This window comes from Zootoca vivipara, chromosome 10 (assembly GCF_965207765.1).
Source record: "Zootoca vivipara chromosome 10, rZooViv2.hap1.1, whole genome shotgun sequence".
NCBI classification, from domain to species: Eukaryota; Metazoa; Chordata; class Lepidosauria; order Squamata; family Lacertidae; genus Zootoca; species Zootoca vivipara.
Window position 1 is genome coordinate 4,917,026 of NC_142593.1, and position 21,697 is coordinate 4,938,722.

Sequence of the window (21,697 nt, forward strand, 5' to 3'; positions counted from 1 at the left end):
CTGCACGCCCCACCCTGCCCCCAAAACGTGCGCCCCACCCCTGCGCATTGCATGTCCCGCAATGCGCGCCACATCACTGCGCACGGTGCGCCCCAGAACATGCGCCACGTCACTGGGGGCAGCGCACCTGCTCTCCGCCACTGCCCTTGACCCTCAGGAGTGGCTTTTTTGAAGGCTGCATCAAGGAGTAGAGGGTGGGAACGTTCTGTTTGAACTTCTTTGTGTCCAGGTGCGAGTCAATTGCTGTGGCAGGTGTCTTTGGCCCTCCTGATGTTACTGACTCTCATCAGCCTCATTGGCCAATGGCTAGGAATGAAGGGAGTTGTAGTTCAGCAACATCTGGAGGGCCAAAGGTTCCCTGCACCTGTGCTATGGGGTGAGCCTTTGTAGACACAAACGTCTGTCATCAGAATGTGTTGTAATCTGGTGTAGTGCCTGGAGAAGTTCATGTAACAATACATTATTCTTTGAACTACGTTGGACTAACACAGCTGCTTCTGAACGAAAAGCAAGCTGGAGGGACTCTTATTTCAGGACAATATGTTAGTAGGACCAAAGGTTTTCTGTCTTCAGTTGGTCTGGGCAGCTGAAGTCAAGAGTGCTCCATCCTTCGATGGGCTGCCGAGCTAGGGGTGTGAATACTGCTCATCTAGGGCTGCTGGTATGTGGACCAAGGTTCATGGGCCTGCTTTTATTAATGGTGAAGTTGGAAGTCTGCAGGAACAAGACCTTCCTTGCTCAAATCCACACTATTTACAGATCCCTAAGGGCTGCCAATTCACATGACCCTTGAGCTGATGTTAACTGCTTGAAATTCCTGTGCATTTTGGTTTCCTGCCATGGCCAGTTGCTTCTATGTGGTCAGTACCATATGTAAGGTTTAGGAGGTCTTTTGCACACCACTACAAGCACAACATCTCTCTCTCTCTCTCTTTGTAATTGTGCCAAAGTTTTAGTCCTGTGTGAAAGCCATACACTCACAATTATACAATGCAGGCAATGCAAACTATAGGATCAGATCTAGCTCAATAACACAATTGGCAAATCTCTCCTCCACAGTACCACAGCAGTTGTGTGGAGTGGCCCTGATAACAGGGCTCATTTCAGAGGCATTGGATTTGGGGCATTAGCAACCTTGATGTTGTTTATGCAATCAGGGTGGCCCAGGGTGTGGTGGGGCTAATGTTCGCCCTGTGGTTGAGGCTAGAGTTTATCAAAAAGCAAGCACCCACACATCATAATGTCTGGCCCAGTGCATCTTGTGCCCTGAAGTGAACCTTTGGGTTCACCAGGAATAACGCTTTTAATTAAAGTCTTCCTGAGGCATTCAGATACCAATTTCTGCCTTCGTTCATTTTCAACTGGAGCTGTGCCCATGTAAGGGGGTGTTTTTTAAATATAGAGATTTTATCTGTGGGGTGTGCAAACGTTTTGTTTTTAATGGATTGTTCTGATGCTAGTTGACCAATCAAATAAAAACTTTTAATCATCTTGTAGCTGTTTGTAAATAAGGTGCTTGCTTCAGTGTGAAACTACACTTTTTTTTTTAAAAAAAGGCAAAACATGTACATTTGATCCCATATGCAGTTGAAAGATAAGTTTTTCTTTTCACTTGTTTTTTGGGGTGGTCGCAGGGGTTGTGAGGAATCTTATTTAAGAAGGGAAAAGTGTGTGCCAATCTCAGAGGTTGTATGTGTGTGTGTGTGTATATGCTTATTTTGCTACAAAAGGCTCCCGAATTTTTTCAAGAAAGTCCGGTTCACCAATGGAAATTCAATTCTCTGTTCTGTATTGAAGCTCAAGCACTTGCTATTATGCGGAGCTCTCAGAGCAGCAAGTGGTTATTGTTGACCATTATTCGCTTCCTAATTGCTGAACTGGGTCTGCCACTGTTGTTCCTTACATTTGATTTCCTTTTGGAAGGATGAATACAACTGGGTAATTGTAGAGTTCCAAGGAATCCAGAGTTCAGATGCTGGAATTGCAGGGTTCGCTAAACCAGTACACCCCTATGCTTGGGTTGGCAGTGAGGTCCAGCCATAAACACTGGGGCAGCAGAAAGCACAAGAAGAGGTCTGGTGAATCAGACCAAAAGGCCCATCCAGGCCAGCATTCTGTTCCACCGTGATCAGTCAGGTGACTGTGGAAAACCCACAAGCAGGAGACGAGCAAAACAGCCCCCCCCCACTGTAGTAGTATTTAAGCACTGTTATTTTGATTCTGGAGGGGATATTCAGCCATCCTGGCTAGAGGCTGCTGAAAGCCTTGCTCATTAATTTGTCTAATCTTGATTAAAGCTGTCCAAGTTGGTAGCCGTCACTGCGTCTTGTGGTTGTGAATTTAATCGTCTTATGTGCTGCATGGAAAAGTACTTTTGTCTGCCCTGACTCTCCCGTCTTGCAGCGTCACCTAAGGTTCTATTATTATATGGGAAGGGAAAAAAGCTTCCTATCCATGTCCATCAGTGTTAGGCTGTGAAGGTGAGGGGATAGAAGCTGCAATGATCTTTCAGCCCATGTTTTAAGAGTTGCTTATTGGTCTCAAGGATATGCACAACCGCATACTGCTGTGCTCCTGTAGTAAGGCTATTTTGTTAGGGAAAGGGCAACTATGTGTCTCAACCCACCAGAGGTTCCTGTTTTCACGCTTTAGCTGCTTTGGTGCAGCACCTGAAGCCAGTCCAGAGGACTGAGCTGCCCGCCTGTCAAAACGGCTGCTTTAAAATGTGTTTTGCTCTTTATTTGTGATCACAATAATATGTTTGCAACATGTTGCTCACTAACTTTCCCTTTCTCATCCACAGGCAGAAATTGTCAAGAGGCTGAATGCCATATGTGCCCAGGTCATTCCTTTCTTATCCCAGGAGGTAAGGGGGGCTGTTTATATGTGCTGGCCTCAAATTGCAGGATAATTGCTTTAACTAAAAAAGGAGATGAGGGGTCTCTCTGGCAGTGCAATGCTTTCAGTGTTTATATTTCACTTTTCTGCCGCTTCATTCCTTGTCCATCATCACTTGGGTTTAATATGTATGCAAGAGACAGTTTTAAATCAGTGGTCCTAAATATTGGTGCCTACAGCATCGTTGCCCCAATGCCAATGTGAAATTGGGAGAACCTTAAGTTTAATCTGACATCCTGTTTCTTCCAGCCAGGTGCCTCTGGAAGTTTATAAAGAGGAAAGAGAATTATAGCCATCAAATTTTGCTTTGCTGCCCACCTCCACCCCCCCCATATGTAGTAATTGGAGGCATATTGTCTCTGAACATGTAGGTTCTAGTTAGAGGTCATGGTAAAAGGTATTAATAGTCCTAACACTCCATGAATAAACCTAGTATTGGAAAATAATATATATATGATAAGAATAATATTGGAGAAAACTGGGTATTGAAACTTGCTTAATCTAAATCATATATCCCAGTTTTACAGCGGCCCTTTAAAGTATGCTTCACACAGAGTATACGCAGTCAGAAGTTGACCTGGCTAAGAAAACACCACCAAGAGTGTAGGGAATTATCTCCCTTATATGAAACCCCTTACTAGCTGTATGCTTGTAAAAACATACAGAAGAAAATACAAACTGTTGGGTTTCTTTAACTGAAAAACAAACCGACTCTAAAGAGACTTTAAACTAAAGATAAATGCTTTCTCTCTTAGCAACATTCCAACCTTCAACCCATTCCAAACCTCCCACAAACTCCCACATAACTCCCATTAAACTACCCAAGAATTAACAGCAAAATTATAACTAAGCAACTCTCATACTAAGATTCAACTAAGGAATCTCTTAAACTGAGAGTCTCTCTTACTAAGATTCAACTTGGAATCTCTTAAACTGAGAACAACTGAGAGAGTGATCTACTAAGAGATGAATCAAACTGAAAGATCTAACTAGGAGATGCAGAAGGCTTTCTGGCAGAGCCTTATATACAAGAAGCAGAGCCCACGCCTGTGAGCAATTAACAGAAACACCGGCACCTGTTTCTCTTAAACAGACAGTATTTAAATTAGACCAGCTCTAAAGTAACTTGACTATTCAAAACATCCAACACCTAGTCTGTATATATCTAAGTTAGCTCCATCACCAAGTTTTAGGGATAGTGAAATTCCATATTTGTGGTTTGTGGCATCAGCAGCTGGAAAGTCTACATCTTATTCTGCTTTCGTCCTGCTGCAGTAGGCATTAGGACCAGGCCGCTAGTTATATTAAAATGTTTGCCTGTCATTCTGATACATTGGTGTTAAAAAATGACTCTCTCTCAAGCTGGCATCTAATAGGATATATTGAAAAATTGCTGGAAAGGCATGATTTGTGCAGCTTTCTTGACAATTGGTGTTAAACTTGGCAGAAAAATGAGAAGAGCCATCAACTGCTGATGTACTAGAGAGTAAACAGGCTAATGTAGGTCTCTCCCTCCCCACCATCCGGCCTTGGTTCCTCTTTCTTCAACCTGATTATTAACTAAGGATTAAAAAAAAGAAATCTATCTAGGCTTGGAGAGAGAAAATTCATATAGACTTGGTGAGCTAGTTTTCCAAATCCCACGCTTTCCTTGAAATGAAAAATTATGCTTTCCTAATAGGCTGCTGGTAACTTTTTACCTTTGGCTAGTGGGGAAATAAATATGACTCTTAGGTCATGAAACATTTCATATGGCTTAATTGTAAATTAATGTTCATTGGGATTGGGGATGAGAGAGTAGACCTGGAATAATGGAACCTTTCACATCCCACCCATTCCTTATTTTTGCATGGTTATTTCTCTCTCTCTTCTTCTCAGTGATCCTAAGAAAGGTAATCTGGATCTGGGGGACTTCGGTTCACAGCATAATCAGGGTGATGGTTCCATGCATCTTATCATAGCTAGGCTTGCTGCCTTTGGGTCCAAACCTCTTTATACGTATTTTGAGTGTGGTCAAGGATAGAAATGGAGTGTGACCTAGAAATGAAAGGTACTTTTTCAAAGGCAGAAAGCCCTCCTTCCCACCAAAAACAACAACCCCCACATCAGTGCTTTTCCCCTAGAAAAATAGGTGCTGGTATTCACCATGGTTATAGTAAGTGTCACACACTTTACCCGCCCCCCCCCCCCGAAAAAAGAGAGAGATGCCAGTACTGCGTACCCTTGACTACCCCCTGAAAAGAAAACATTGCCCCACATGGAGCAGAATTAAATGAAATAGCATTGTGCAGTGATTTCCCCACTCTTAAGGCCAGCCCAACTGAGTAGGCCTTACAGCGTCGTTTCATGGGTTTTGGGTTTTGAGTCTTTAGCGCTGAGGTGAGGAACTTTGGCCCTTCCAGATGTTGATGAATTACAACTCCCGTCAGCCCAGCAAGCACCACCATTGGCCAGGAATAATGGGAGTTACAGTTCAGCAACAACTGGAAGGCCAAAGGTATCCACATGAGCTATAGTGGGAGGAAATTCCGTAACTGGAGCAAAGTAGCCTCTGAAAATACCACTCCTTCTATTCTACTGATGTCTAAATGTGATGCAAGATGGCATTGTTAAGAGGGTTCTTGTGGACCCCAGAGATTGGAGCAAGTACTGCACTTGGGGTAAGTTCCCCCAACCCTGTTAGAAGATGGGTTGCTGCAATGTACACTAGCAAAATAATAACAACTTTTTTGGATTCTGAAGACAGTGTACGCTCTGTTACACAGCATGTCGGTGTTACAAACCTAATCTGGTCACGACTTCCATCTCAGGAATCTGGAGATAATTTTTAGAACTGTCCAGGAATTTGCATTTCTAGGGTTTCTTGTAGGAAACCTTGGCTCCTAAAATTGGAAAGTATTTGACATTTATAGTGCAAATGCTAGTAGCAGGGCTAATATCTGCTTTCAGGTGTGCTATGATACTTACCTTTCTTTGTGATTGTGGCTTCGATGTTTTCCTTTGAATCACGGTCACAGTATTTCCTTTTCCATTTTCCATATAGCATTCCAGTTCACAAAAATAGTTTCTCTCTTTATTCACTGGCAGTGCAAATATGAAAATGGTCTTTTTAAAAATGGAGTCGCCCATTGAAATTACAAATGTGGTTGGAGCAGATGATCAACAGTATGGAATGAATCATCCTGCTGCTTGTTTTATCATCTCATTGGTTACATAAGCAGATGTGTAAAGACAAATCCCTGGTACCCTAAACCCTTGAGATTATCCTTTTGGGTTGTAATTTTACAAACAGTTGTTTGTTCTGCTTCTAGTCTTCCATATCCTCTGCCATTCGTATCTGACTAGGGAGCAACAGGATTCCAAAAGAAAAGTAATTGCCAGAATTTCCATATAGAGTTTAAGTAGAATGCTAGAAGAAATGGGTGCTCAGAGGAGATTTATCTCCCTCCCCCCCCCAAAACCCAATTAGTTCTGTTCCTCTGTATCTTACATCGGGGTGGACAGAAGATAGATTAGGATCTATTGTCAGATCAGCAAGGGTTTCTAAGGCACAGCTGTTCATGAACAATACAACTTTTCCACCTAAACGTGGCTTCTCACATGAAAAAAGTAACTAGGAGTGGAATTATTGGTTGAGGATTGTAAATTCAGTTCAGTTTTGGTACTGAAAACAACTTCCTGGGCTCAGAACGTATTCAGTGGCACCTTGTACCTAGCATATGTCTTCTTCACTTGGCTCTGGCTTGTAAATATTGGAGTTCTAGTAAAAAAAACACCAAAGTAGATCCAAGTGGCCTGAAGTCTGCCCACTCTTGCCATGTACAAAGTAGCACATATACCAGATGTTGAGACAGACGTTTCATCTTCTCACCACCTTACCATCTGCTTGGCCACAGGAAGCAATATTTAAATGCCAGTAACCACATACTTTCGTTTAAGCAATGTCTTCCCAGAATTGTGCTCATTATTGGACAATACTGTTGAACTGTATCAGATTCTAAGTAGGTCATTTCTCTTTGTCAATATTTTGAAATCACATGTAGGATTACACTATTTTGTGCGGCAGTCAGCTGAGATGTGCAGGATTTGGTGGGGAGCACAGATCATTTGTATCTGTAATGTTAATTACTTCAGCTATTTACTGCTGAAGTAAATACCATGCAGTACATTGTAAATGTTTCATCTAGGGCCACCCAGTGCATGAGTGGTGTGCTTGAGCTAGTGAGCCTAGGTCAGCCCTGTCCATATGAGATACTATTTTTATTTCACCACATTGGGTTTGTTGTATGGTAGATTACAGTTTCTCAAAAGTGGACCTTCATGAATTAAGAGACAAGAATGAAGTTCTGTGGCCCAAGACTATAAACCTGCTATCAAAAATAATGAACCACCAAATAGAACTGGCACTGCGTGATAGGCAGAAATTTCTGTCTGAATGCCCCAACCACTTAAAAAGTGTTGAGGTGGACTTCCGCTTGGATCGCCGTAGAAGATGGTTGAAAATTCCATCTCTCCGACCCCCATGGAGAAATTTATGAGGCTGTAGAGGAGAGTATGCAGCCTCCTGAAGTCTCCCCAGGGTATGGGGAGATGCAGTCTCATCTGCAGTGCCCACTACCAGCTTCGACTTCGGAAGGAGGGAGAAGCTGGGGGCTCTGGATGGTAAGCCCCCATGGGAGCCCGGATCCCCCGGACGCCATCTCTACGAGCGAAAACAGGCTCAACAACAAAAGAAAGATTGGATATAAGCCGTGGACATGCTTCAGACAAGGAAAGAAGATTTATACTGCCAAGCTCAGCCACTGAGAAAACAAAAGATAACAGAGGAATGCAATCAGCAAGAAATGGTATGTGACGGACTGAAGGAGAGAGCGAGAACTTTATAAGTCTGCTTTATTGTGCTTTACAATTCACTTAACAAAACTCTCGCCTGAAGAACCGTAAATAACATTTATAAAGCAAGCGAGATTGGAAAGTGGGAAATTTACTGAATTAATATGGTCTTTTTACATATATAAACTGTGTGAATTGAAAACAAAAATAAATCAAAGTTGTATTCTTGGATTTGCTTGGAATGTGGTTGGGGATTCCTCAATATATGGACATCAAAGAGAAGCTTTCTCATTAGCAGTTGGAAACTTGTCAAGAATCTTTTGAGTTATGACGCAGCTATAATTTAGAGTCCGCCATGTTGGTAATAAAGCCGGCTACGATATTAGTCAAAGGGGGAGAGAGCCATAAATAAGACATTAGATGCCTGTTTATAGTTTTGATCTGGCAAATCTCCCCTGGAAAGACTATATTGAGTAGCAATCTGGAGCGATCTGGAGAGAAACATCACAGGAGCTTAAAGATTTGATTTATGGGGACTGCTCGAAAGATGGCTGCTGCTGGCTGTGTGAAGGATCTTTGGATGGACTTGGCAAGATACCAGCGTGCGAAGAGACAGTGCTAATTTATAGAGGAATCATAGGCGTAAATTCACACAGAAACATTGGTTTGGTTAAACTTGCTTGCTCGACAAAACCCAGGGGCTTGAAAGAAGATAGAAGGATTTTAACAGATTATTGGATAAGATCTGGATTTTATTGATTAGAAAGCCGTGACTGTAAGAGGACTAGGCTTTCTGAGTCTGAAGCACGGGAAGTCAAATTTAAATTAGTATAATTTGGCAGAAGATTTGAATTAATTGTTTAATTGATATTTGTATAATTTGTATAATTTGAAAATGGATTAGATGTTTAAATTGGAAAATCTAATTAAAAAGTGTTGAGGTGGTGATGAGGGACTATATGCGCTCTACTCCAGATAGCAAAATGTTGTGGGCCAGCATTGTATGTGTGTCTTGGGGGTGGGTCGGGAGTGCCAAATAGTTATAAGGGAGAGGCAGAAGAAGGAGTAAACTCATAAGGGAGAGAGGAAGGATTGGTTAAATGTGGTGCCACACTCAATGTGTGAGTGCTCTCTCTCTCTCTCTCTCTCTCTCTCTCTCTCTGTGTGTGTGTGTGTACAAATGTGCATGGGGGGTGGCAAACTGGGTCTTTGATCCAGGCTAAATAATGCCTAACTTTGCCCCTGGTGTTTCCAAATGGCATGGACTAAAAATAGAATCTTGCAAAAGTTGTGATGAATGTAGTCTGTTTTGCACTCCAATATGCCATGGATTGGGTTGAGGAAGCTGATCTGGCTAATGGGCAAGATTCTTCCCTTCTCTGCTCCTTGCAAACCAAATTCGACAGGGGCTGAGATATCCACTTTCTGGTGAAGGTCCTCTAGTACTGGAAGTACATATTTTTCTATAAACCCGATAAACTTATTAATACCACATTCCCAAGTTGTCTGATCTGGATTTAGATCAACCAAGCTTACTGGCTTGCCATTCTATTTCTCTAACTTGGTGAAGCATTAGGTCTTCTTTTAACTTCATTCTTCTTGAAAGCCATTTGTTTGGAATTCCAAACACCAACTTATATATGGCTCCTCTTTTTTAAAATAAATAAATAAAGCCATTCATTTTATTCAGCCAGTTCATACATGACTGAGCAGATTACTCAAAAGTTTGTCCAGGTTTATGAGATCTTTGATAGAAGGAATCCATCTAATAAACTACATTTATGTTGGGGATGAAATAGGCATCATACTTGACTAGAGCAATCTGAGTTGTGCTTATGGTCCTCTTTGACAAAGGTAAAGGATTTTTTTTTTTTAAAAATGTTGGGTTTCTTTCTGTGTAGCAATGAAGAATGGAGTTACATGTACAATTCCTTCACCTTTGTGGAGTTTTGTGGTTGGGGAAATTGGAGAAAACTCAGTACATGCTAAAGTTTTGAAAAATCAAATCCTCTAGCACACACAAAGAACGTTGTGATATGAAATAACTGCTATGTTATATCTCCTATGCAGTGTATTGGCGGTTGCTTGACATTTTGGCAGGGCAGGTGGGCATGGGATATACTTCTTACAAAGAAGTAACTTGTTGTGTATGTGCTTGTGATTTTCTTTGTCCTTATGTCTTCAAGAAAAAATATGTATTTTGGATGAGACCAAAATGCCATCAAGCACACTCTTCCTTATAATGCAATGCAGGAAATCTCCCTGCACATCAGAACCCAGAGCAGATCTTGTAACATTACCCAGACCATAATGTGCCAGCAGAGGAAATGAATGAAAGCGTGCCTACTAAATGGAGTGCATTGTGGTCCATGAAAGCTGATGCCGTAATACATTTGTTACTCTTTAAGCTGCCACACATCTCATTTTTAGTGAATGTAAATCTCCCTTGTGACTTCTGTGAATAAGACCCACTAAGAGCTGGTGAAAAAGGCAACCTAGTCACTAGCCAATATAACCCAGGGGAAAGAATCCTTTCTGACTCCAGCTACGGTGATCAGTCATCTTGAGTTGTAGAAGAAGACTTCATCAGATTTTTTCCATTTTCAATTTTATTGAGAAATAAATCCATTAGAGCAGGCTTCCTCAACCTCGGCCCTCCAGATGTTTTTGGCCTACAACTCCTATGATCCCTAGCTAGCAGGACCAGTGGTCAGGGATGATGGGAATTGTAGTCTCAAAACATCTGGAGGGCCGAGGTTGAGGAAGCCTGCATTAGACTCTACAACTTGTATCTAGTTGTGGCATTACTTTATTCTCTGAGACCATGTAGCAAAGAGAGAGCAGTACACCCTGACTGGAGCACAAATATCAGATTCCGGAAATATAGCACATATATCAATGCTCTTTGTAGGAGATGATGTTGATGAGCAGAAGAGTCAAAACTAGTAACCAGTTGGAAAGAGCATGGCACTCCCTCTCTGTGGTCCAAACCAATCTACATCCCCTCTTGTTTTCTTTTGTTAAGCTTTTTTTTGGGGGGGGGGGTTAGCATAATGGTGCTGTACAGATCTGAACCTTGGCAAAAGATGGTAGACTTGGAGTAGTCTTCGAGTACCAGCAACAATCTTCCTGATTTCTGACCTTTGCCCAGGGAAGGGTTGTTGCAACTGCCTATAATCATACGAGGGTGGCCTAGTAACAGTATCTGTGATACTGTTGATATCTGTCTATTGATCCTGGTGTTCTCTCAGAAGCTGCTTTTTCATATCCTGTGCCACTTTACTTCTCAGTGTAAAACAGAAGCACCTATAAAGAAGTTGTCTTTTGTTTCAGCCACGTGAGGAAATTGATTGACACTTGTAAATGCTCCAATCTGTATCCTTCCTTTTATGCGCATATGTAAAAAAGAAAGAAAAGGGAAGGCTGGAGAATGTCACCCGTCATTTATTTATTGTGCCTGTGGGGAAAATGAACAAAATGCAGTGGCTGCATGCACCGATGGCAGCGTTAGAGCCTGAAAACCGTGCTAGGTTAACTCATCTGATTGCTTGTTAACTTCGTAAGAAATCAATGGCGTGCGCTAACATGGTTCGATGGAAGAGATCATCGTCTAAGTCACCAGAGATTTCTTACTAAGACTGGCATTGTGGTATGCCACCATTGTCTGAACTATATGCGGGGCACTTTAATCAGCATGCCTAAGAACATTCTGACCTTGCCGTATAAATGATCTCAGCAGCAAACCAGCTAAAGACCGTGGAAACGCTTGCTTCCTTATAATACTTAAAATGGTGTATTGCATATTTCTAGTAATCATGGCTATTAAGTGGGACAATCAGTGACAAACTTAGTTGGTCTCTAAGGTGCTACTGGAAGGAATTTTTTTAATTTTGTTTCGACCATGGCAGACCAACACGGCTACCTACCTGTAACCAGTTTAGCCCTGTTTAGGCATTCTTCCCGCGGTGTAATCATTGTGGTGTGCTCTGTGGCCCCATTATTTCTTTCTATTGCATTAACATTACTGCTCCTGCAATCCTTTGCGTTGGGGGCTGGACTTGCGCAGGAATTATGTAGGATCCCCACACGATTTAGAGCCCTAGGACAGGCATAGGCAAACTCGGCCCTCCAGATGTTTTGGGACTACAACTCCCATCATCCCTGACCACTGGTCCTGCTAGCTAGGGATGATGAGAGTTGTAGTCCCAAAACATCTGAAGGGCCGAGTTTGCCTGTGCCTGCCCTAGGATATCATGAGGCAAAGACGGTCCCCGGTGCAGAGGTCAACCCCCAGCTTCTCACATGGGGGTGAGTTGTGGGAGTGGTGTAGCCACAGAGGGAATGGGGGCAGGTTTGGGGTGGGGCTTAAACTAGACACGCTCTGTGCCACCCCCCACCGCCCGTCCCCCTGGGTCCTTCTGCCCTTCACTGCTGGGGCTTGCTTGACAAGGAGAGAACTAGTCAGCAAGCAGATTATAGCAACCGTTGCTTGTTTTCCTCAGGGCTATCACCAGTCTCTTCTTCATCTCTTCTGAGCTGGCCAGTAGTTGGGTGGGCAACAGTGGAGAAAAGCAGCAGCAGGTCCAGGGTGCCCTTGGCAGTGGGTCTGGGGCCAGTGCCCATGCCAGGGGTTGTTTGTTGTTTTGGGTTTGTTTCCTTCTGTGAGTAATTTCTTATTTAAGGTGTTATTTTGTTTCAACTATCTTATCTATATATGCTATAAATTTTCCCCATTCTTTCATGTACACCCCGCTGCCTTGCTGTCTTATTCTCGATGTTAGTTTTGCAATTTCCATATATTCCACCATTTTCCTTCTCCAGTCTTCTACTGATGGAATTAACTCTTGTTTCCAGACCTGAGCTAGAATTACCCTCGCTCCTGTAGTCGCATATAGGAACTCCTTGCTTGTTTCTTATGCAACGTGTGGAATGGCACCAGTGCCGAAAGACTTCCTTCCTTAGTTTACTGGTTGCCCCTTTTTATTTTGTGAGTACGGTATGTTTCCCCAAGGTTTAGACAAATGAACTAAGTTTCCCCATAATGTATGCTCATTCTAGCATCGCCCAATGCTAATGGCATGGTACTCCATTGGCATACGCTAGATGTAGCAAAATAACTTTGCTCTATTGCTTTCCTGGAGCAGGAGGAGGGCGACTGTCCTATTCTACACATTTTGGCTTTAAATTTAAAAAGTGCCGAGTTTTAGAAGATGATAAAACATTTTTACAAGATGACCCAAAGACTTGGTGCGGGGAGATTGGTGTTGCTCCACATTTGAGGCTTCTACAGGCATACTTCAGTAGACACCAGTGAATCTTGTCCAACTATTACAATGCAACTCTAGCAGTAAGCATGCAGCTCTGGGGGTGAGGAGTAAGTTTCCCAGTCACCAAACACTGAGTGCTTGGAAAATGTGACATCCACTTTGTAGAAGTTATACTTTGAGGAAGAATAAATGCACATTTGTTACTCGGTACATTAGTACATTGTACATTGGTACTCTGCAAACTGATTTATCTGGGAGGACCCTCAGTCTTCCTGAATTTCCCCACTTTCGTTTTGCCTTTATTTTCCACCTCTGCTCATGTTTTCTTATCAATAGAAGAACAATATGATATGTGAACTAGCCATTTCCCTCTCGATAAAGGAAATGCATGCTGCTTTTTTGGGGGGAGGCATAAGGAAATCCTGGAGACTTTGTGTTCAGAACATTTGTGCTGTGTTCTTTTGCCAACCATAACTTTCGAATGTGACTTACTGTCAATTTCCATGGGACTAGCATCTTCTGTCTGGGAAATGGTCATCATTATTGTCTTTGAGACAGTCATAGAGGTGAATGAACATCATAAGCACTGATGAGCAAAGGCTAGTATTTTACTTGTACATTAATTTGTTGATGCCAGAAGGTCTCTGTTTCATGCTGCACTCCCTGTGTGCACAATTCTGTTTCACAGTGATTCTGCACCAGTGATTTTTCTTTTCAACAATAATCTCAATAGAAAAATATTTTCTGAAAATTGTGTCCTAATGTTATTGCAATTATTTGACCTATAATGCAAATCGGGTAAAACTACTTGTTTAGCTTGCAAGAACAATATAATAGGTCCTAGAACAGACAATTCAACGGTAAGTCTGTGAGCCCTTAGAAAAGGATGCTGTGATTACTAAGACTCAGCATAGGTTTTTTTAAAATAAGTTATGTCAGATGATGCTAATTTCTTTCTTTTTTGATGGAGTACAAGCTTGGTGGATCAGGGGAATGCTGTGGAAATAGTGTATCTTGATTTCAGTAAGGCTTTTGACAAAGTCCCCCATGATATTCTTGCAAGGAAGCTGCTAAAATGTGGGTTGAACAAGGTAACTGTTATGTGGATTTGTAGCTAGTGGGCGGACCAAACCCAAAGAGTACTCATTCATGGTTCCTCATCATCCCGGGGAAAAGTGACAAGTGGGGTGCTGCAGGATTCTGTCCTGGGCCTATTGTCGTTCAATATATTTATAAATGACTTGGATGAAGGAATTGAGGGGATGCTCATCAAATTTGCAGATGACACCAAACTGGGAGGGGTTACTAATGCTGTAGATGACAGAATCAGAATTCAAAATGACCTTAGCAGATTGGATACCTGGGGCCAAGCTAACAAAATGAATTTCAATAGGGACAAATGTAAGGTTCTGCACTTAGGCAGGAAGAACCAGCTGCACAAATATAGGATGAGGGACACCTGGCTTACCAGCAGTACATGTGAAAAGGATCTAGGAGTCTTGGTGGACCACAAGCTCAACATGAGTCAACAGTGTGATGCAGCAGCAGCAGCAGCAAAAAAAAAAAGGCTAGCACTATTCCAGGCTGCATCAACAGAAGTAGAGTGTCCAGATCAAGGGAAGTAATTGTCCAACTCTTTTCTGCCTTTGTCATGCCACACATGGAATACTGTGCCCAATTCTGGGCACCAGAATTTAAGAAGGAGCTGGAAGGTGTGCAGAGGAGGGCAACCAAAATGATCAAGCGTCGGAAACTAGACCTAAGGAGGGTGTGAAGGATTTGGGTATGTTTAGCCTGGAAAAGCGGAGGCTGGGAGGAAAGATGATAGCCATCTTCAAATACCTAAAAGGCTGTCACACAGAGAGGGTTTTCTCCTGCTCTACAGGGTAGGACCTGAACCAGTGGCTTCAAGTTACAAGAAAGGGAGATTTCAACTAAACATACTGTCAGAAAGTTTTTCTGTAAGAGCTGTTTGACACTGGAACAGTCTCCCTCTGGAGGTTGTGGACTCTCCTTCCTTGGAGGTATTTAAGCAGATGTTGGATAGCTTTATGCCATGGATGTGCTTTAGCTGAGATTCCTGCATTTCAGGGGTTTGGACTAGATGACCCTTGGGTTGCTTTCAACTCCAGGATTCTATGGTAAAGGAAACGGGCAATTCAGCAATTTCTTACTGAAACATTAGTAAGATATACTAGATATTTCTCAAAAGAATGATCTGAACAATGGACTATTGTGTTTTAGGCTTGCCATACATCAGGAGAATTCTGGCTTTTGGATGTAAAAATGGCGCTGGGGGAATTTTGCCGAATCAGCAAAATGTCAGGGTAAACCTGGGTGTATGGCGACGCAATGGTAAAAGCGGAAAGAGCTCCAAAAGCTTTAAAAAGTTCAACAATTCGGGTGGGTTTCTTAAAAAAAGCAATTCTACTCTTTGAAATATGGGAACCCTAATATGCACTAAAAACAATTACAGTATGTACTACCCTTCTTTCTACTTAGGATTTTCTGGTGGTGTATAGGCAATTACAGAACCCATCCTGTTCCAAAGCCTATGTAGCTAATGTGGTACCCTTCCTATAGGGGCTAGTGGCTCGTTGCGCCAGGGCGCTGGCCTCTCAGGGGCGCCCCAGCATTGGCGGGGCACAATGAGCCACTAAGCCCTATGGCTCTGCTGCTGCACGTGCTGCTACTCCTCGCGAGCTCCAGCCGACTCCGGGCAGCCATAGGGCAGGGGAGGGCCCAATGGTGCTGCTCCAGCTGCCCACCCTGCTCTGCCTGGATGCCGCTGCCGCCTTCTGTGGGCAGCGGCTCCCGGGGCTACGAGGTGGTCTGCAAGTTGGGCCCCAAATTCTAAATTTTGGGAAAGGGAGGGGGCGCTAGAGGGACCTTTGCGCCACAGCCCTGGATGGGCTTAAGACGGACCTGGGTGCCTCTCAGTTGTTGTTAACATCAATTATTTCTTACCATTGTTCAGGCTGGCTGGACTGATGGAAGTTGGAGTCCACATTGGCCACTTCTGCTATAATGCAATAGACTGGAATATACCGTATTCCCAGTAAACTTGGGTTAACAAAGTGGAATATAGGAAGTAGTATCTACACAGATTTTATTTATGATGCCTATTCACACACATACAGAAATTGCCTCCGCTATCCCCCACCGGTCATCCGCACAGTATTTAACTATACTCTCTCTCTTACTACCCAACCTGAATTACTTGAGCTTGTAGTATTTGCCTGAATATATTTAAAACTTTGTTTGCTATCTTGAGACATTCAAAAGCAAGTACCGTATGTGTTTCCTCCACCAAACTCGTGTGTGTTTGTGTGTGAATGTGTTTCCCTCCAAGGAAATGGTGCTGTGATAGTACACTACACCGAGGAAGAAGCCGTGGGTATTTTATGTAGCAGCAGTGTAAGGAGATGCTTCAAGAACATTCTGGCTTCCACCCAGTTTTGAATACAATGTCTTTGCTTTCTTTGTCCAGTCCTTTATAATGGCTAAAAAGCCTCTTACTGTAGTTAAGACCTGCTCTTCCCACCCACCCCTCCTCCCCAATTCCCATCAGCATAAAGAAAATCCTCCAGTTCTTAAATCTCTTTTCAGTTGGTGTGTACTGCTAAGAGAGTTTTTAATGCTCTGCTTGCGCTCTGTGGGGTAGCACTGACTTTTATTTTTTTGGTTAAACCTACTTTTCTAAATCTTTTAAAAGTAAATGTTATCTCCAGAGCATTTGCAAATTCAGACTCTGTGCCCATCCTAAAGAGGATTAACTGAAATAAAGATACATTTAACAGCAAAGAATATCTGGATGCCCCCCCTCTCTCTTTTTTTTTACTAGGAAGGACTGTGCACAGAAACGTATTAATGCCTTGGAGTAAATGTTTAATATTGAAGCACTCCATTCCTTTCTTATGCTTTCTGGGCAGAATAGCAAATGGAAATTATTTGAAAAGAAGATTTTTAAAGGCTTCGCGGCTCTTCTCAGGGAAATAAAATAGGCCTGACCTACATTAGCAAAAACAATTTGGATGGTGTTGATAATGGCGTTACATGGAGCTTCCTATTGTCTATGCACTGATTACTGATGAGCATTATCATATTAGACTAATATATTGTATTCCCACCCCCCTAAAAAATAATACTCCAGTTGTCGTTTTTGTAGAACCAGACAGAATCCCTTCACTTTGTACTTCATTCTGAATGATGGAGTGAATTGTCATACTCTTACATTAGTCTACATTTAAAGGTATTAGCTGGCTTCAGAAACTTTAGCCGTGTGTGTGTGTGAGAGAGAGAGAGAGAGATTTTATTAAGAAGGAAGTTTTAAAAATGTATTCTCTTGAGCTCATTCATGTGTAATCCTGCTATAGCACTTACAATAAGGAATCTAAAGCATCTGAGCGCCTTCACAGGAGGCACCTTTGGTGAAGTGGTGGCATCCTTCTGGTTTGTGTTCAACCAAGAACCTCCCTTGCAGATATTTTGAACTCTAGCACGGCCAGTGGTCAGGGATGATGGGAGTTGCGGTCCAGCAACAACCGGAAGGCATCAGGTTTCTCTGCAGACTTCCATATCAGCAACTTTTAAGGTGATCAAATCCAAACTTCATCTGTTGTGGCCTTTTATTTGCCAGCTGCAAACTGCTAGAAAGAAACCACCAGCAGCAAGTTGCTATCTCAACAAGATCTTCCCAGCAGAGATTGATGCAAATACTTCTTTCAGCATCTTTGTCTGTTGTGGTGTTCCTTGGACACACACCTTCTTATTAATTATTTTGCTTTTCAGACTTCCTGTCTTGCCTTCTGGTGAATTTGGGTTTGATTTATCTGAGTTTATGCTCTTTGTTCTTAGGGACAAAGCTTCCATTTCTTAAAGTTATATGCCTTGCATTTTGTAGCCTCCTTGACTCACATACAGTCTGTGATAGACACTGTATTTAAGCCTCTATTACAAGTGTATGTGTATGTTTTGAAAATTAGGCTTCATGCTTGTTGAAGGTATGTGACCCTCTAGCTTCATTCTTCAACTTCCCTTTTCGCTCTTCTGCAAAATGTGATGCTGGAAAAGCATATTTGGGGTTTATCTTTTTTGTGGAAGAGGGGTTGGAGTAATTTTCCACTTAAACATATTTCATTTTCAATGTTATGGTCACTGTTTCTAAGTAGCTCAACATTGTTTGTCTTGAATCAGTTTCTTGGCACCGCTGGTGATTAAATCAACAGTTGCCTCTTTCCTTGTAGAGTAGACTTATGAATAACTACATCGGGGAAATTTGTCTAGTTTTGTAAGGCCCAAAATTACATTTAACCCTCATATATTTATGACATTCATTATTATATTTCTACCTTCTTCCACCTTCCTGATGCCTCCCCGCATTTCAAAATCTTCATCAAAATTTTGGTCAGGTAGCATAATATGTATTGCTTTTTTTGGCTTGAACTTCTACCCATAGTGATTCTGTGAATAAACTTGTTTCCTGCAAGAGCTGGAACTGTGCTTCCTTTGACATAGTGGTACTCTAATATGACCCACAGATTTTGTATCCAGGGGTAACAGTATCCTATTGATGTTTACTGCTCTTCTAGGCTTCTGATTCTGTTTCCCGCCCCCCTCAGATTGTCCACATTTGATAATTACTTAGCTGTCACTCTATTCCCCCCCCCAAAAAAAATTCAAATTAGACTGGAGAAGTCCACAACCACATGTATTTGAATTTGTACTGGAGGAGCAACTTTGGTCTTTCATGTTCATCCCAGCCAGCAAGTGATCCCTGTTGTATTTGTTGCCTCCTTCTATTTTGTTGATTCTGTTATGCCAATTAAGTACTGCGCTCAGGTAGCTGAAGGTGCACATGAGCACACACGTAGATCACCCTAGAGAGCTGCTGCCACCACAGTAGGCAGTAGTGGGTTAGATGGTGCCAATGACTTTAGGCAGCTTTTTGACTGCCTCTGCCCTTCGTTTGTAGCTCAGAGCTTGGAGTTGGGAGCAGGGAGGCAATGAAGAGTCAAAAGCAGGCACCCCCCAACTGCGGCCCTCCAGATGTTTTGGCCTACAACTCCTATGATTCCTAGCTAAGAGGACCAGTGGTCAGGGATGATGGGAATTGTAGTCCAAAACATCTGGAGGGCCGAGGTCTGGGGATGTCTGGTCAAAAGCAACTCCAGGTTTAACCAAAGTTTTGGACTGGGGAGAAGGCGGGGTTCGTTCCCTATCCTCTGTGAAACCCTTGGTCCCCTGGTGAGTGTGAGTGAGATCAGGCATTGGTAGTCAGGCCCTGGTAATCCTGGTCTACTTTCCCCAGAAGTTGATTTAGATGCTGCACATACAGCCTTTGTGATCTTGGGTGCCACCAGTTGGTTCCATTGTAGTTCAGGTAAAAAGGCAAAGTTGGAAAAGATGAAGAAATAAATTAAGGCCCCACTGCACACCTGGGGGGAAAGCAGTCGAGTGGGGAAGAGGATTGGGGTGGAGAATGATCTGGGTCTAAAAAGGACATGGGGAACAGTTCTAATAGTTGTGAAGAAAGAAAAGAATGAAGAAGAAAATGGCAGAGGGGAGAAGGAGGATTCCAGGATTAGAAAGGGATGGGGAATGTGAAGAGGTGAACGGATGAGAAAGGAAGGGAGCAGGAATAAATTTATGATATGAAGGAAGGGTAAAAGATGGAAAACAAAAGAATCTGAGGAGGGTTCCCAGGCCACCAGCACTCTCCCTTTGAGGCACCACCATATTCTTCGATGCTCCAGGTCACCTCTTGGATCGTCATCATCATCAAGTCGTTGGAGCCAAACTTAGCAGCTGCTGCTCACTGGACTCAGCTGGTTTATGAGTGACTTGAGGAGGGAAGGGGAGGAGACAGTGACCAACCCCTCTGCTTTTGCTGCTAATCCACCTGCACCTTGGTTAGGGAATGGAGTAAGCCAAGTGGCTGTGAGAGTCAGGGCAGGCGGGAAAGGAACAAAACAGAGAACATGGGAGGCAATAGCCAAGTCCTGCAAACAGCAGCACACAAGAAGCATTGCCAGCAAACCTGGTGCCAGTGTTAAAACTACTGCTTATTTGGATTTTTGCAGCCCTGTTTGCCTGTTTTGCACTCAGTGCACAAAGCTCTTCATATTTGTAGTCCTTTCCCCTTTTCTTTTAAAGCAGCTGAATGCTCAGCAACCCTAGTAAGAATCCCCTCTGTGCACAGAAGGAACAGGACAGGCGTGTGTGTGGGAGTTTTGAGTATGTTTATACTTCTTTGGTGTTGGTAGTATGATGCTGGTGTCCTCCATCATTACGTCTAGAGCTGTGGTTTGTAGCTAGTGTGCCATGGCACCCTGGGGTGCCTTGAATGGTGGTCAGAGATGCCACAGGCAGCACCAGCCTCCTTCCTTCCTTCCTTCCTTCCTTCCTTCCTTCCTTCCTTCCTTCCTTCCTTCCTTCCTTCCTTCCTTCCTTCCTTCCTTCCTTCCTTCCCCCTCTGATGTCCTCCCACGTCTCTGTCTCCAGAGGCTTGTGCAGCTGTTTATTGCAGTGGGCTCTCCAGGTGAATGGTGCCTCTGGGGTCAGTCAGGGGGTGCTGGTTGCCAGGAACTGAGGTGGCCTCGGAGTAAGCAAGCTGGTGAGGGAAGGGAGCCCAAGGAGAGGGGAGAGGAGAGGAGGCTGAGGGAACCCTCCACAAGGGAAGGTGTCCGAAAAGGGGTGAGAGGCTGCCGGCTCGGCAGGGAAGGGGAAACATAACTGAGCTCCTGAGACTCGGGAGTGAGGCAGAAAGAACGTAGTTGGTCAAGGGAACCGTGGACTCAAAAAGGTTGAGAACCTCTGGTCTAAAGTAGGAAAACCTTGATTCTTGCATCAATTCACCAACCGTCTATTTGGCAATTCATTGCCCAGTGTTCCTACAGTTAGAGTATCCTGCCCTTTGTCTTTCCTTAGAGCTCCATCTTACCATGTTTCTCCAAAAATAAGACACCGTCTTATATTTATTTTTCCTCAAAAAAACACACGGTGGCTTATTTTCAGGGGATGTCTTTTTATATTAAGTATGGTACAGTTTAACCTACAGAGTTAAACTGCCTATCACTATGGCTTATTTCCGGGGTATGGTTTATTTTTGGGGTATGGATTATTTTCGGAGAAACACGGTACTTATTGGAGTGTCATTTCCCCTAAACGGAAAAACTTTGTGGCGCTCCAGTCCAGAACATTTTTTATTCCATTTTGTGCACCACTCTGCTTTCCTATAGGGCAAGCAAATTTCAAACCTGCTGAGCTGAACAGCATTGAGACTTTAACAATATGTTCAGTCTACCTGATCTTTATGAAACTAATTGCATTGAAACTACCATGGCTCTAAGCCAAGGGCTGCTGAGAATTACGGTTCTTTGGGAGGGGCCAGAGAGATCTTTAAAAAACCCCAAAACATTTCAGCACCCTCACCCAAAACTACCCATTTGTGACTTCTTGGAGCCTCAGGGGAGCCATGATAGTTAAAGCTGTGTGATGATATAGTGCAGGTAAGCCAGCCCACCTCAGTTCAAGTCTCAGAGAGTTTCTTGATGGCTTTTTTTTCTAGTGTAAGCATGTTTAGAATCTCAGCCTTAGCCTTAATCATGGCTCTGGTGATCGAAACAGCCAAAGGCTTTCACATTTTGATTGAAATATGAACAAAGATTCAACATGTATTTTTCCCTATAGCAAAGCTT

At 43.0% G+C, this 21,697-nt stretch overlaps 1 protein-coding gene across 4 annotated transcripts in view; it reads left to right on the forward strand.

Annotated features, from left to right (window-relative positions):
* LOC118076889 (transducin-like enhancer protein 4) overlaps positions 1 to 21,697 on the forward strand; it is a 138,444-nt gene that overhangs the window by 36,643 nt on the left and 80,104 nt on the right. For all 4 annotated transcript variants that reach the window (XM_035100057.3, XM_060280067.2, XM_060280071.2 and 1 more), the window contains exon 5: positions 2,804 to 2,866. In XM_035100057.3, the coding sequence (XP_034955948.1) occupies positions 2,804 to 2,866 (63 nt within the window). The remainder of the gene's footprint in view (positions 1 to 2,803; positions 2,867 to 21,697) is intronic.